This window comes from Penicillium roqueforti (genome assembly GCF_015533775.1).
Source record: "Penicillium roqueforti strain LCP96 04111 chromosome Unknown scaffold_04, whole genome shotgun sequence".
Classification (NCBI taxonomy): Eukaryota; Fungi; Ascomycota; class Eurotiomycetes; order Eurotiales; family Aspergillaceae; genus Penicillium; species Penicillium roqueforti.
In genome coordinates, this window is record NW_024067568.1 from 219,728 (window position 1) to 232,463 (window position 12,736).

A 12,736-nucleotide genomic window follows, 5' to 3' on the forward strand; every position below is an offset into this window, starting at 1 on the left:
TTGTCTTGATTATTTCCTATCAAGTCATTGTCTCAACTGCATTGGACATTTCCCATCTTTTCTATTCCAGGAGAGACGCCTGGTTAGTATACAGACCTTCCACCACATTGCCGAGCTTTTCAATGGTCTCTAGTGCGGCATCGTAAGCTTGATCCCGTTCTGTCTCATCGTACACAATCAGACATCCCGAGCCCTGGTCCAATACACCGATGATCACCTTGTCCAAGATCATCTGAGACAGCTTCCTTTCCACCTGCTGTGTGTCCAAACCCACCATCTTCGCAATGTGGTCCAGCTCGACCCGGCTGAAGGGTTCAATGACCTTGATCAAGTTTTGTTCCAGCATTGCATCGTAAAGACGACGGAGGTGGTTTCGGATGAATACATCGCTGCCCAGTTCGAATCTGTAGTCCGAAAGAGCCTTCTCATACTCCTCCAAAGACCGGTTGGCGTGGGCCCGTGCCACGGCCTTCATTGCCTCCAGGCGTGGACTGGCATACTTTTGCGCTTGTTTCGAGCCTTGTAGCTGTGTGACATCATCCACCAGGTTCAGCATGATTTTGCACAGAAGCATGTACTGCAATGTCGCCGTGGCCAGGTCGCTCTCATCGAGCGAGCTGTACCCCTCAAGCGCTTCAATGAAATAGGAGTATGAAGTGGTGAAATCCTTGTCTTCGGCGTGCAGCATGCCACTTTGCATATCCAGACCGGCCTGCAGGTTCGGTGGCGTGTAAACGGAGGCGGCCGACGTCCGTGCAGCTGTCAGAGCTGCGCGTGCCTTGGCCTGGTTGCCCAGAGCGTGGTACACACGCGACTCGAGCAGTTGTACTTCCACCAGCATAAGCTTATCATCCAGGCGCTTCAGCTCACGGAGAAGAGAGTTGATAAGAGTGAGCGCATCGTAATAGGATTGCTTCTGCATATAGATTGCAACGAGTCGGGCTTCGAGGGCCTGGCGGAGGAACGATCGCCGCTCGGAAATAGCCCATTCTATGCATGATTGGATGACGTTGCCTTGGAGTTCGAGTGTGTTGGGGATTTCGCTAATCAGGTCCAGAAGTTGACGGACTGAATAATCACAGTTAGGCTATTTCCATAGAAGTAATTTAGCGCGCAACTTACCTAGCTTGGCTGTTTTCGCTTTGGCAAATGACGAGAAGGTATCACGGCTGGTCTTGATGAGGTCCGCGATCTCCTGTGGCTTCTTCGCATCCCGATGCAACTCGCCCAGCCCAATCAAGGCATGTTCGTAGTCTCGTGAAGATGCCTCTGTAGATCCGGGGCCCTCTGAGAGAATCTTCTGGTAACTGGTCGCTGCTTTCGAGGGATCCTCCTTCACCAGATCTCGAACTTCTTGGATCCGTGGCGAGACCTTGGATGACATGATAAAAGACGGCAAATGGCGAGTGAGGGAGATAGAGAATTAAAGGAAAGGAGAACAATAGAAGATGGTGGTTTGAAGAGAGGTTGATGATCAGGTCGAATGGGGAGCTCGAAGCTGGCGGCAGCTCGCTGTCCTCTCACCGCCCGCTTGGCAAATCAAACAGAAAAAAAGTTCGCTCTTGGCATTTTTCTTTTCTTTTCTACTTCGTTTTCACAACGGCACTATGGTGGGTATTTTTCTTTGAAATTATGTCTTTTGGATAGCCATGCTAATGGATTATAGAAAATCAAAGCACTCTCCCGCTCCACGGCGTCGCAACAGGCCCCCGGGTCCGCTGTCGTTCGCCAGTCGCGGAATCTCGACCCGACTCAACATCCTTTTGAGCGGGCTCGTGAATATACTCGAGCTCTGAATGCGATCAAGATGGAGCGCATGTTTGCTGCTCCTTTCTTAGCCCAGATGGGTAACGGACACGTTGACGGTGTTTACTCTATGGCAAAGGACCCCGGCTCACTTGAACGCTTTGCAAGTGGCAGTGGTGATGGTGTGGTGAAGGTGTGGGATCTAACGACGCAGGGCGAGGTTTGGAATACCCAAGGTCATGAAAACATGGTCAAGGGTTTGTGTTGGACGCCGGAGCGAAAACTTCTGTCATGCGCGAGTGACAAGACGATTAAATTGTGGGATCCATACAACTCATCATCTGAGGCCCCACCGATGGCAACCTATCTCGGAAATAGTGCCTTCACCAGTGTCACGCATCATCGGAGCCTCCCTTCTTTTGCTGCGGCTTCTGGTGTCATCTCTATCTATGACCTTTCCCGGCCGTCATCCACACCATCGCAGACTATGCACTGGCCGACCAGCGTTGACACCATCACATCGGTTGCATTCAACCAGACTGAGACTTCTATCCTGGCTTCAACTGCTATGGACCGCTCAGTCATTATGTACGACCTGCGCACTTCCCAGCCGGTGCACAAGACGACATTGAGACTAGCATCTAACGCCATTTCTTGGAACCCAATGGAAGCATTCAACTTTGCCGTGGCGAACGAGGATCACAACGCCTACATCTTCGATATGAGAAAGATGGACCGTGCTCTCAATGTCCTGAAGGACCATGTGGCTGCTGTTATGGATGTTGATTTCAGTCCCACGGGTGAAGAGCTGGTCACTGCCTCATACGATCGGACAATCCGCCTATGGAACAGATCAACTGGTCACTCGCGTGACATCTACCACACAAAGCGGATGCAACGTGTTTTCTCGGCAACATTCACGCCTGACAACAGGTATGTCTTGACAGGATCGGACGATGGCAATGTTCGTCTCTGGCGTGCCAAGGCATCGGATCGCAGTGGAGTCAAGACTGCCCGTCAGCGTTCCAAGCTAGAGTACGATCAAGCTCTGATCCAGCGGTACTCGCACATGCCTCAAATTCGCCGCATCAAGCGCCAGCGTCATGTGCCCAAGCCGATCAAGAAGGCTGGTGAAATCAAGCGCGAGGAGCTCAATGCTATTAAGAGGCGCGAGGAGAATGTGCGCAAGCATACTAAGAAGACTAACCTGGCGCCGAGAACACATGAGCGTGAGAAGATGATTCTGGCCAGCGAGCAATAAATCGATCCACTCGATTCGACCAGGCTCGGCCGCAAGACTTGCAATCGAAACTATGGTCGAATGGGGAAATTTTCAATGAAGCAGATCGTTCTGCTTTATAATCCACCCTGCTTGGACCTATACAAGGGTCCCTTTTCATGATTCATGCCAATATACACCGCTCAGCTCTATTTGAGCCACCTATCAATATGTCTTCCCAGATGTCTGCCGGCTTTGCGTAACAGCAGCATCTATCCCACTCAGATATCTCGCAACCCGCTGCACCGTAGCGGGTAGCACGGCATACCAATTCACGAGCTTTGCATAAAAAGGCAACCTGATCACACCACCTCGACCGCTATCAATCGCTGCCACCATCTCCCGGGCAACTTCGACGGGTTCCAGGATTGGCGCAAAGAAATGATTCGGCGCACGCACCCAGTCGAACAACGGCGTCGACATCTGACCAACTTCCACTAGCAATGTCTTGATCAACGGGTTAACCCGAACTTCCGCTTCTATCGTCCGATGCAGCGCGCTAAGTCCTGCTTTGCTCGCTGCGTAGTCTGACAGTCCCGCGGCACTCAGTTGGCCCAGCACGGAGCTGACTGTGACAAGAGTTCCTCCACTCTTTGCTGCGATGATCCCAGGCAAGAAGACTTGGTACAGATGGAAAGCCGCTAGGAGATTGGTGCGGATTGTCTTCTCGAATGCGTCCGCTGGCAGATCAAGCAGCGAGAGACCGTTGATCCTGGCCGCGGCACAGTTGATAACGATCGTCGGTGTTCCTAACTGCAAGATTTTTAGCGAATCAGACCCCAATTGAAGCAAGCCATAACGCGCTATGAAAACACCTTATCCAAATATTCAAATCACTAGAACCGCAGTAATAGTAGGATGATATGGGATCGAAGGTCACAACGAAAACAAAAGTAAAAAAGCAAAACCTACCTCTTGCAAAATCCTCTCCCTCGCAACTTCTAAAGCACGTCTATCCGCGACGTCACACGTAATATACAAAACGCCCTCCCCAAAGACCTCATCGCGGCCTTTTTCCGGAACATCTTTAATATCCAGCACAGCGACACTCGCCCCGCGCATGCTATACATTTGCACAATTAGCAGACCTAGCCCACTCGCCCCGCCAGTGATGACCACGACCTCATGCTCGAAATCGACTTTTCGCGGGGCGCCGTAGGCGGCGCGCTGGTTGATAATTCGCACGACGAAGAGGACTGTCATGGCCGTTGCATAGCTTACAGCGAGGATCCAGGCTGGATCTGTTGATGGGGTTACATGGGCGCGTAGGCAGAGGACGAAAATCCAGGCTATGAAAGGGTTGAGTAGTGATTTGGAGAGGATGCTTGTTAGGATGTCGATTGTCAGGAGGCTGGTGTGTGGATTGGTCGAGCCGGGAGTTGTCTGGGGTGGTTTGGCTGTTGTTTTTAGAACTTGAGGATTTGAAGATGACATTGCAATGTCTGCTTTGGCAATAATTCTGGCTGGAGATTGGATGTCGGGGATGTGCAATGAGACAACCTGGGGAGATTCCAGACGCGTTTGGTTTTGCGGGGCTGATAAGAGATAAGACGATCTATATAATTCTGTCTTGTAAAAAGAAAAAGGAAGACAGACAAGTATCTGGAGACCCAAATCTACAGAGTGATGAACTAGGAATTGGTTGGCCAAGCTGGGTTTGTCTATGAAATTCACTATTCGTTCAAAAATGTTGGCTAAAATCCAGAAAATGTTTCATTCTCACTGGATCTATCCCGGTGCCTTTCATGACCCACTGCTAAGGAATATATGCTAAGACTCGGTACCGCTCTATAAAAGCTCACAACATGAATAGAAAGTTCTAGCTATCTTTGTATAAAAGTTCCAAAAATTGGAACAAAGGAGATGAGAGCAGAGCCCCTTTATATGGCGGACAACGGGAGCACCAGACACGTACAGTCTGTATCCGCAGAGATCATAGCAAAGCCCCTCAGGTATCCAAAGATCGCCAGTCGGTAGCCCGCATGTACATGCTTCGTGCCATTCGCAGCCTAGCCTAGGCCGCCTACAGAGACCCGCCAGAGCCAAGGATAACACCGATCGCCAGACAACAGCAGACATATGTTAAATACGAATCTGGAGCTGGGTGACGGGTCAACGGTTAAAAAAACACACTCATTAGGGGCTACGATGTGCAATGTGGACCTGGAGTGGTAGTGTGAAGAAGGAAGAAAGAAGGAAGAAAGTGGGAGGAGGCAGGTATTTATACCGTACAGGCTGTGACTCAGGTCGACGGGGAAACCACGATGGGTCACGAGTTTTGACCAAAAGGGAAGGCACCTGATTGGGAAGGTGCCGTCAGGTTTATGCCAGAGCTACATGGAAACATTTGAAGACAACGTAAGACAGCCCCTGGTATGAAAGAGACGAGAGAAGATTAGAATAGAAAGAAAAAATGTAGAGAAAGACTGGTCTATTAGGGTGTAGTCAAGGATCTATCTTTTGGAGACGAAAATACGAAGGCGTAAGAAACCATACAGAACCTGTAGAGCATCACGCCATAAGGACGAAATTGTTATAGCTGAGGACATGAAGAAAGACATAAGATATCGAAAAAGAAAGTCAGATTCACGAAACATATTTGATCATATCGAGCATCCCTCGTTCGTTCTATTCTTGACGAAAAAGGGTCATCGTAAATCCACGAAACTCCCCATGATTGTGTTAGACAGTGCACCTCCGACTTAAACCAGAACAAGATCGGGATCAATCACCACTGCATACGCCGAAGAAGGCTTCTTATTCTGAGCCTGCTTCGCTGAGCCCCGGATAGAATGACTGAAGGTAAGGCAATTCTTATCCTCAGCCATGATGTCAAGATCGCTCGGGGTCGACGGCACCTGGAAGCCTTGACCAGCTTCGGGGTAGGCGCGGTAATCTCCAGGGTCATAATCCGATTCATGCTGGGATCCAACTTGTGAGGACTGAGATGGAGACGGAGTGGGGGATTGGGAGTATGATGACTCGTCGTCGGTGAGCAGGTCAGAGTTCGAAGAAACGAAAGAGGCCTTGCGAGCACGTGCACCTGCAGGCGCAGCATGCGATGTAAATCTGCGCGTGGCTCTGGAAGGCGTCTGGGAAGTTGTTGTTGTAGTCTGGGGAGCAGTTGTGGAAGCATGCGTGTGAGGAATTCCGGTGGAAACCTGGCCCGCAGCGATGCCACCAAGAGCCGCCGGGGAAGCAGGATTGGGAGCCGTATCGGAAACCATTGCAGCAAAGAGTTCTTCGGGATTCATGGAAGTAGCATTGGGGGCTGCGGTATTAGAATTCTTGCCGATCTGTTGGTTTAAACCCATGTCGCTAGCGTTCTTGAATGATGGTTCCTGATTTTCCCAATCAAGTAATGCAGAACGAACGTTTTCCTTCAGTGTAGGTTTGGAAACCCGATTATTGTGTGGTGTCGCAGAAGGTGACAGAGTGAAATCTGTCACGGGTTGCATGTCCCGGGGAAACATAGGAACCGACGGCCACTCGTTTGAGACTCTCACTATAAGCTTGACTAGCGAATCATGCGAAAGAGATGACAGATACGCCCGTCGTTCCTCCTCTGGATAATAATTTCCACCAATTTGAGGTTCAGACACAGGCTGCTTCTTCGGTCGTTCGACTTTTTTCAATTTCGTTGCACCATTCTTTTGATATTTGGTCTGGGCTGCCTGACGTTGCTCAGGTTTACACTTGATGCAAAACCAATTCATCTCCGAAATTTCGATAACCTCATTATGAATGTTTGGACTGTGGCATTTCTGATGCCACGGAGCATCACATGAGTCACATAGAACAATCAAATTGTTCGAGGGGCTGTGTCCTCTGTAACAGGCGGTACAAACTATATTGACCTGGCGGTTCGGACGCTTCCGCTTTTTAGCTGCCACTTTGACAGGCCCTTTGATTGTCACAGGCTCAGCTTGTCGAACAGTTGGTTGAGTAATACGGCGGCCAGATCGAGTTCGATTTGAATCTAGGGCAGTGCTGGCATTTCTATCCGTTTCCGTAGCCCCAGCTGTTGTCCAAACGGCCTCTTCCTGAGGCGGTGCTGGTGATCCCCAAATTCCCCAGGATAAATTGTCAGCCATAAGTTCCGGGTGTGATGACAGTGGTTGGATCGCCTCGGAGACGCTTTCATGGTCAAATATGTTGCCCTCATAGACGTTTTGGGGGCGCTCCGGATTGATATCGGGAGCAGGGAGGTCCATGAATTCCGATGAGACCCTCATAGTGAGCTTCCTTTCGAATAAGTATTTTCAAAGAGGTATTGGCCGACGTTCTCTTGGAAAATTAGTTGAACTTGGGAGCGAAAGAAGAGAATAGAGCAACAGGTGATAGAGGCACTATTTGTGTTCTTCTAGGGCAATCCGAGTCTTTCAGCCTACTGCAAATCAAAATAGACACTGTAGTGTTTGCCGAGTGGGCAGTCGAACATAGTTGGCTCCTCTCAATTCTTCAATTGGAAGTAGGGTTGGATTGAAGTCGTCGAATGAAAGCCTTTGTATATGGATCACGTGATGTTCCAATACAACCTTAAATGTCTGTCGTCGGTCGTTTACTGACGTATTTCGCCTAATGTGAGGATCTTATTAATTTAATTGTAGATTTTGATGCTTTCATTCGTCATCAAAGCTGTTTCGTTATCTCTTATGCGGATCTGGTAGGTTCTATATGAAGAAGGAATCGTCTCAATATACTACGGGAACTTACGACCGAAATAACCTAGCAAGTAATGATTCATATTGTAGATTTCTTAATCATCTTTAATCTTGTTTTCCTTCTAAACAGAAACTAGCAGAATTGCCCAAGGAAAGCCCATGAGCGTATGCATGTAAGAGAGATGACCAAAAAGGATTAAAAGACGCCAGAAGAACCGAGGGTAACTTGGAATGGCTGTGATTTCCAGTTTTCTTATATACAGGTTTCGGGAGGTGTCGTTCATGGTTCTCATAGATTATTCAAGGTTTAGGATATGACCCCCTCATTCTTCATGCGAGCGATATCCGCCTCCCCATAACCGAGGACATTACCCAAAATCTCATCTGTATGTTGGCCCAAAGTAGGAGGAGGCGTGCGGATACCGGGCGTCGCTTCGGAGTACTTGATAGGGGTGTTGACCATCTTGATGGGACCACATGCAGGATGGTCAATTTCCGTCACCATGCCTCGTGCCAAAACTGTTCGTAACGTCAGTGCTGTTTATATCACATGTAAAGGAAATACGCAGACTTACCATGTTTGTGATTCAGGGTTCCCTGAATGTCGTTGACAGCCGCATAGGGCATACCGCTGCCTTCAAAGATATCCAACCACTCCTGCGTGGTCTTCTGCACGGTGGTGCTTTCAATCATACCGTCGATCTCCGCACGGTGCTGCACCCGGCCACTGTTAGTGACGAAGCGGGCGTCCGTCTTCCACTCGGAAAAGCCTAGTCGATCACACAACACGCCAAAAAGCCTATCATTGCCACCACCGAAGAGAATATCTCCGTCGCTGGTCTTGTAGCTCCGGTAGGGTACAATGGATGCTGGGAGGTGTTAGTTTGGGTATTATACCCAGGAGAATGTTCGCTGCTTACGGTGTGCTGTGCCCCAACGGCCGGAATCCTTTTGCCCACTGATAAGCGCAGAGCTAGCCAGGTTCGATAGCGTAGCGACTTGGCAATCACTCAAACAGGCATCGATGTGCTGACCTCTACCAGTCCGACCCCGAGCAATCAAAGCCGCCATGATGGCATTCGATGTGTATAATCCGGTAGTCAGATCGGTAACAGCAACACCAACCTTTACTGGTGCACCATCCCGAGAACCGGTAATGTGCATCAATCCCATCTCAGCTTCTACCATAACGTCGTAGCCTGCACGGTTGCTATACGGGCCTGTCTGGCCATATCCGGTGATACTGGCATAGATCAATTTTGGGTTTATTTCCCGCAGAGTTTCATAGTCCATGCCGTATTTTTTGAGCCCCCCTGGGAGATAGTTTTCGACTAGGACATCGCATTCCTTTGCAAGCTTGTGTAGAATCTCGACGCCTGACTTGTGTTGAAAGGATAGACCGAGGGATTTCTTATTCCGGTTGACCTATATCTCTGATCAGTGCTATGATAATTTTTATATAGCTTCGAGAGAAGGCTCGTACAGCTAGGTAGTAAGCGCTCTCGCCAGGGCCCTTTCTGGAAGCATCTTCGTACTTTGCATATGGCGGACCCCAAGCACGAGTATCGTCGCCGCGCACAGGGTGTTCGACCTTGATAACTTCCGCTCTGTATTTCGTCTTGTCAATATCATAGGATCACCAATTGGAGCTGTTTCATAGCTCCGAAGGTTGATACATACCCTAAATCACCCATAATTTGAGTACAGTAAGGCTAAAAGCGTCAGCTTGAATTACACAGCCTATCAAGAGATGGACTCACACCAGCCAAAACGCGTGTCATATCAAGCACCCGGATACCAGCCAAAGGTAGCGAACCATCGACCGAAGCTGCACTGGAGTAGCTTCGTCCTGGCACCGTGCGCCGCAAGGCATTGCTACCCCAGGACAAGCCGGATCGACGGGCAGCAACCTGGAATCTGAGCGCAACCGTCATGATGATATATACGAAGAGCGGAGCGAAACAAAAAAATGACGCTCAAACAAGAATCCCCGTTAAATGAATTCTGGGGAAACCGGCGAATCTCCGCCAAAACGCCGACGCCGACACCGCTCGGAGGGGCTGACGCCGAGGGCACACGGAGCATTTTCCTTGTAGATCATCAACCGCAGCTATGTTTACAGGTCTTGTCGAAACGATTGGGAGTGAGGATATCTTTCTCTTTGTAACGTGAGTCAATCGCTAACGTGGTTTTACTAGCTGTCACGGCCTTGGAGCCTATTGACACCTCATCGAGCGGGGGCGGGGGAACGTCACTCACCATCTCCGACTGTGAGGAGATCCTCACCGACGCACACCTGGGCGATAGTATCGCAGTGAATGGTATTTTACTCTTTCGTTGTCTATAACACATGGGATATTGTCTAAAAGTGGGCTCAAGGAACATGTCTTACGGTCACTGCATTCGATAAGACCTGGTTCAAGGTTGGCTGTGCGCCAGAGACACTGCGACGCACAAACCTGGGTTCTTTGCAGACGAATTCCCACGTGAACCTCGAGCGCGCCGTTTCAGCCGATACCCGGATGGGAGGACATTTTGTGCAAGGTCATGTCGATACCGTTGCGGAGATTCTGTCTGTTACGCCGGATGGAAACTCGTTGGTGTTCCGACTGCAGCCGCGCGAGAGAGATATTCTGCGCTATGTTGTGGAAAAGGGCTATGTGACCCTTGATGGTGCTAGCTTGACTGTCACCAAGGTCGTCGATGGGCAGGATGGATACTGGGAGGTTATGCTTATTGCCTATACACAGGATAAGGTGGTCACTGCGGCGAAAAAGCCCGGTGACTTTGTTAATGTTGAGATTGATATCGTGGGCAAGTATGTTGAGAAGAGCGTGCAGGGATACTTTGCTGGAACCTCTGGTGGAGATTTCGCTATCTTGGAGAAGATGGTGAACAGGATCGTCGATGAAAGACTCAAGAAATAGATCAGAGATACGAATACCGAATCTCCGCAACTTGACTTCATTGCAATATTCGGCCAGGACAAGAAAAAATGAGTCATTTTTAGCTTTCTATGTCCTAGAATGAACTAATCGGTACATTTCCAACATCCTTTGATTATAGCGAATACAAGGCATACATCTAGAAATTCGATTAGTGAAAGCAGAAAAGCATAAAGCCCGCAAGTATATGCAAGTATTGAGATCATTCTATAGTCTTAGGGTCTATACTCATCGTCGAGGTTGGATAGTTCGACAGACAGCACAGCGACTCTCTGATCGGATCAAAAGCATTACTAAGTTCAATTTAAGGATGGAGGATGATGGATGAATTTGCAAGACTGCATTATATGAAGACAAAACCTGAAAAACGCCTATATGCCTATCGGGTATGTGACAGTGACAAGAAAATTTTGGTCCATATGACATGGATAAGACGTGAAGACGGTGATCATTTTTGATACAGTCCACTAGTGTGATAGACAAGCCGGCACGGTTTGACTTCTTGGGTTTGTTCAATCGCAAGAGCCGGCTGTTTACCAAGCGATCAAGTAGAAGCTTTCGGAAAGGTGTGGTGTGATGACTCGAAGCAGCCATTTACTCCTCCATAGACTCGTCCGAATCGGCTTCAGAGTCGTCATCTGCCGCTTCACCCTCACCTTCAGCGTCCTTGTCAAAGTCATCATCGCTGAGCCAATCTTCATCATCCATTTCCTCGTCCTCGTCCTCCTCGGCTGCTTCTTTGCCACTGCCCCTGGCCTTGGCCTTCTCCTGCTTCTTGCGCTCAATGTTCGCCTTCTGCAGCTTCTTTCTCTGCTCTTTCTCCTTCCTCCGAACGGCCCAGCTCTGGTCCATATTCCGCACCTCCTTCTCGGATTTCGTAATGAAGTCATGCCACATGATCTTGCCATCGCAGACTCCATCCTCAACCTTCATCAAGCGAAGGCGCAAGCGAGGACCCAGCTCTACGAGCTTTACAGCCCGCTTCTCAACACCGGTGGTCTGGGCTGGCTTATCCTGGCCCTTATCTGCAGCCTTTTGGCGCTGCATTTCACGCTTGTTTAGGACTCGGCGGGTCGTGCTCTCTTGAACTTCCACTTCGGCATCGGTGTCTAGCTCGGTCTCACTTGCTGATGTGTAGCCTGCAGCGGAGGGGTCAAGCAGGTAATCAGCGGCATCTTCGAGCTTTCCAAGGTTAGGAACGGCGGTCTTCTTCTTGTCCCGGTTCCGAATCTCTTTGGGGTCCAGGCGACGGATTCGTTTCGATATACCGGTCTTCTTCGTGGCAATGGCGTAGTGACGGAGAGTCAAGATATACGAGTCGCTGTCTTTTTCGGCAGGCTCTCGGTTGAGAAGCATGACACGGCGGATGGAAGATAGAGGCTGGGTTTGGGGGTTGATGGGAGGGAAGAGGGATTGGAAGATCGTAGTTGTGAGGGTCTCGAGCCGCTTCGGCACTTTAGAATCTTCGGTTGCGCCTGGTGTGGTGAAGTTGTTCATGACCAAGAGGGGCGGTGTCTTGTGGTCTTGTCCGCCACTTTTGGGGCGCTTCATCGATCTCTCAACATCCTTGCACAGCGAATAGTTCTCGACTTTGAAGTGAAGGGTAGGTCCACGGGGAGTAACAGCGAGTCGCATATTTGTGTTACCAGTTGCGGACTTGGAAAACAACATAAGATGAGTGACACCTAGGGGCCCGGTCATAACGGTATAATCTCGCAGTCTGTTGGATTTGCGTTCCTAATATTGCTTGTTAGAACGAACGAACAGAATAGTGATTGTGAAACATACCTTCAATCGCACAGCGGTATCTGGCTCCATCATACGACGGACATCCTTAACCAATTGGGTCACACTGCTACCGACTTGAGAAGCGCCTATTCTAATGACCATAGACTTCGGGGTCTTGGCCATTGAGGCAGCGCTGCCCTTCACAACAGAAGCATTTTGGGGCTTCTGGTGAGTGCGCTTCTTGACACGTTGCTTGGCCATTTTGATGTGAGAGATAAGAAAAATAAAATTGGACGGGAAAAGCAACGAATACTAAATCGAACAGCTCGAGGTTTTTTTTTTCTCCAAAAATTAACATCAGAAACAGCGCCGGA

The 12,736-nt window shown here is 49.4% G+C and overlaps 7 protein-coding genes across 7 annotated transcripts; 2 read left to right on the plus strand and 5 right to left on the minus strand.

Moving 5' to 3' along the window:
* Nucleotides 1-61: 61 nt before the first annotated feature.
* Nucleotides 62-1,384, minus strand: LCP9604111_2916 (proteasome regulatory particle lid subunit RPN6; the record flags this gene model as incomplete). Its single annotated transcript, XM_039070446.1, has 2 exons — nucleotides 62-1,068; nucleotides 1,123-1,384. 2 exons carry the CDS (start codon nucleotides 1,382-1,384, stop codon nucleotides 62-64), a joined length of 1,269 nt encoding a protein of 422 aa, XP_038930871.1.
* Nucleotides 1,385-1,607: 223 nt separating this feature from the next.
* On the plus strand, nucleotides 1,608-3,007 carry LCP9604111_2917 (rRNA-processing protein SOF1; the record flags this gene model as incomplete). The annotated part of the gene is made up of 2 exons (XM_039070447.1): nucleotides 1,608-1,610; nucleotides 1,667-3,007. 2 exons carry the CDS (start codon nucleotides 1,608-1,610, stop codon nucleotides 3,005-3,007), a joined length of 1,344 nt encoding a protein of 447 aa, XP_038930872.1.
* Nucleotides 3,008-3,190: 183 nt separating this feature from the next.
* On the minus strand, nucleotides 3,191-4,459 carry LCP9604111_2918 (uncharacterized protein; the record flags this gene model as incomplete). Its single annotated transcript, XM_039070448.1, has 2 exons — nucleotides 3,191-3,778; nucleotides 3,938-4,459. The coding sequence occupies 2 exons, from the start codon at nucleotides 4,457-4,459 to the stop codon at nucleotides 3,191-3,193; spliced, it is 1,110 nt and encodes a 369-aa protein (XP_038930873.1).
* Nucleotides 4,460-5,727: 1,268 nt separating this feature from the next.
* Nucleotides 5,728-7,260, minus strand: LCP9604111_2919 (phf1/phf2 family PHD finger domain-containing protein; the record flags this gene model as incomplete). The annotated part of the gene is made up of 1 exon (XM_039070449.1): nucleotides 5,728-7,260. The coding sequence occupies one exon, from the start codon at nucleotides 7,258-7,260 to the stop codon at nucleotides 5,728-5,730; it is 1,533 nt and encodes a 510-aa protein (XP_038930874.1).
* A 736-nt stretch (nucleotides 7,261-7,996) lies between these two features.
* Nucleotides 7,997-9,623, minus strand: LCP9604111_2920 (CaiB/BaiF CoA transferase family protein; the record flags this gene model as incomplete). Its single annotated transcript, XM_039070451.1, has 6 exons — nucleotides 7,997-8,208; nucleotides 8,265-8,558; nucleotides 8,610-9,114; nucleotides 9,173-9,296; nucleotides 9,370-9,401; nucleotides 9,450-9,623. 6 exons carry the CDS (start codon nucleotides 9,621-9,623, stop codon nucleotides 7,997-7,999), a joined length of 1,341 nt encoding a protein of 446 aa, XP_038930875.1.
* Nucleotides 9,624-9,801: 178 nt separating this feature from the next.
* Nucleotides 9,802-10,616, plus strand: LCP9604111_2921 (riboflavin synthase; the record flags this gene model as incomplete). The annotated part of the gene is made up of 3 exons (XM_039070452.1): nucleotides 9,802-9,832; nucleotides 9,888-10,010; nucleotides 10,069-10,616. 3 exons carry the CDS (start codon nucleotides 9,802-9,804, stop codon nucleotides 10,614-10,616), a joined length of 702 nt encoding a protein of 233 aa, XP_038930876.1.
* A 612-nt stretch (nucleotides 10,617-11,228) lies between these two features.
* Nucleotides 11,229-12,623, minus strand: LCP9604111_2922 (Brix domain-containing protein; the record flags this gene model as incomplete). Its single annotated transcript, XM_039070453.1, has 2 exons — nucleotides 11,229-12,371; nucleotides 12,423-12,623. 2 exons carry the CDS (start codon nucleotides 12,621-12,623, stop codon nucleotides 11,229-11,231), a joined length of 1,344 nt encoding a protein of 447 aa, XP_038930877.1.
* Nucleotides 12,624-12,736: the final 113 nt, after the last annotated feature.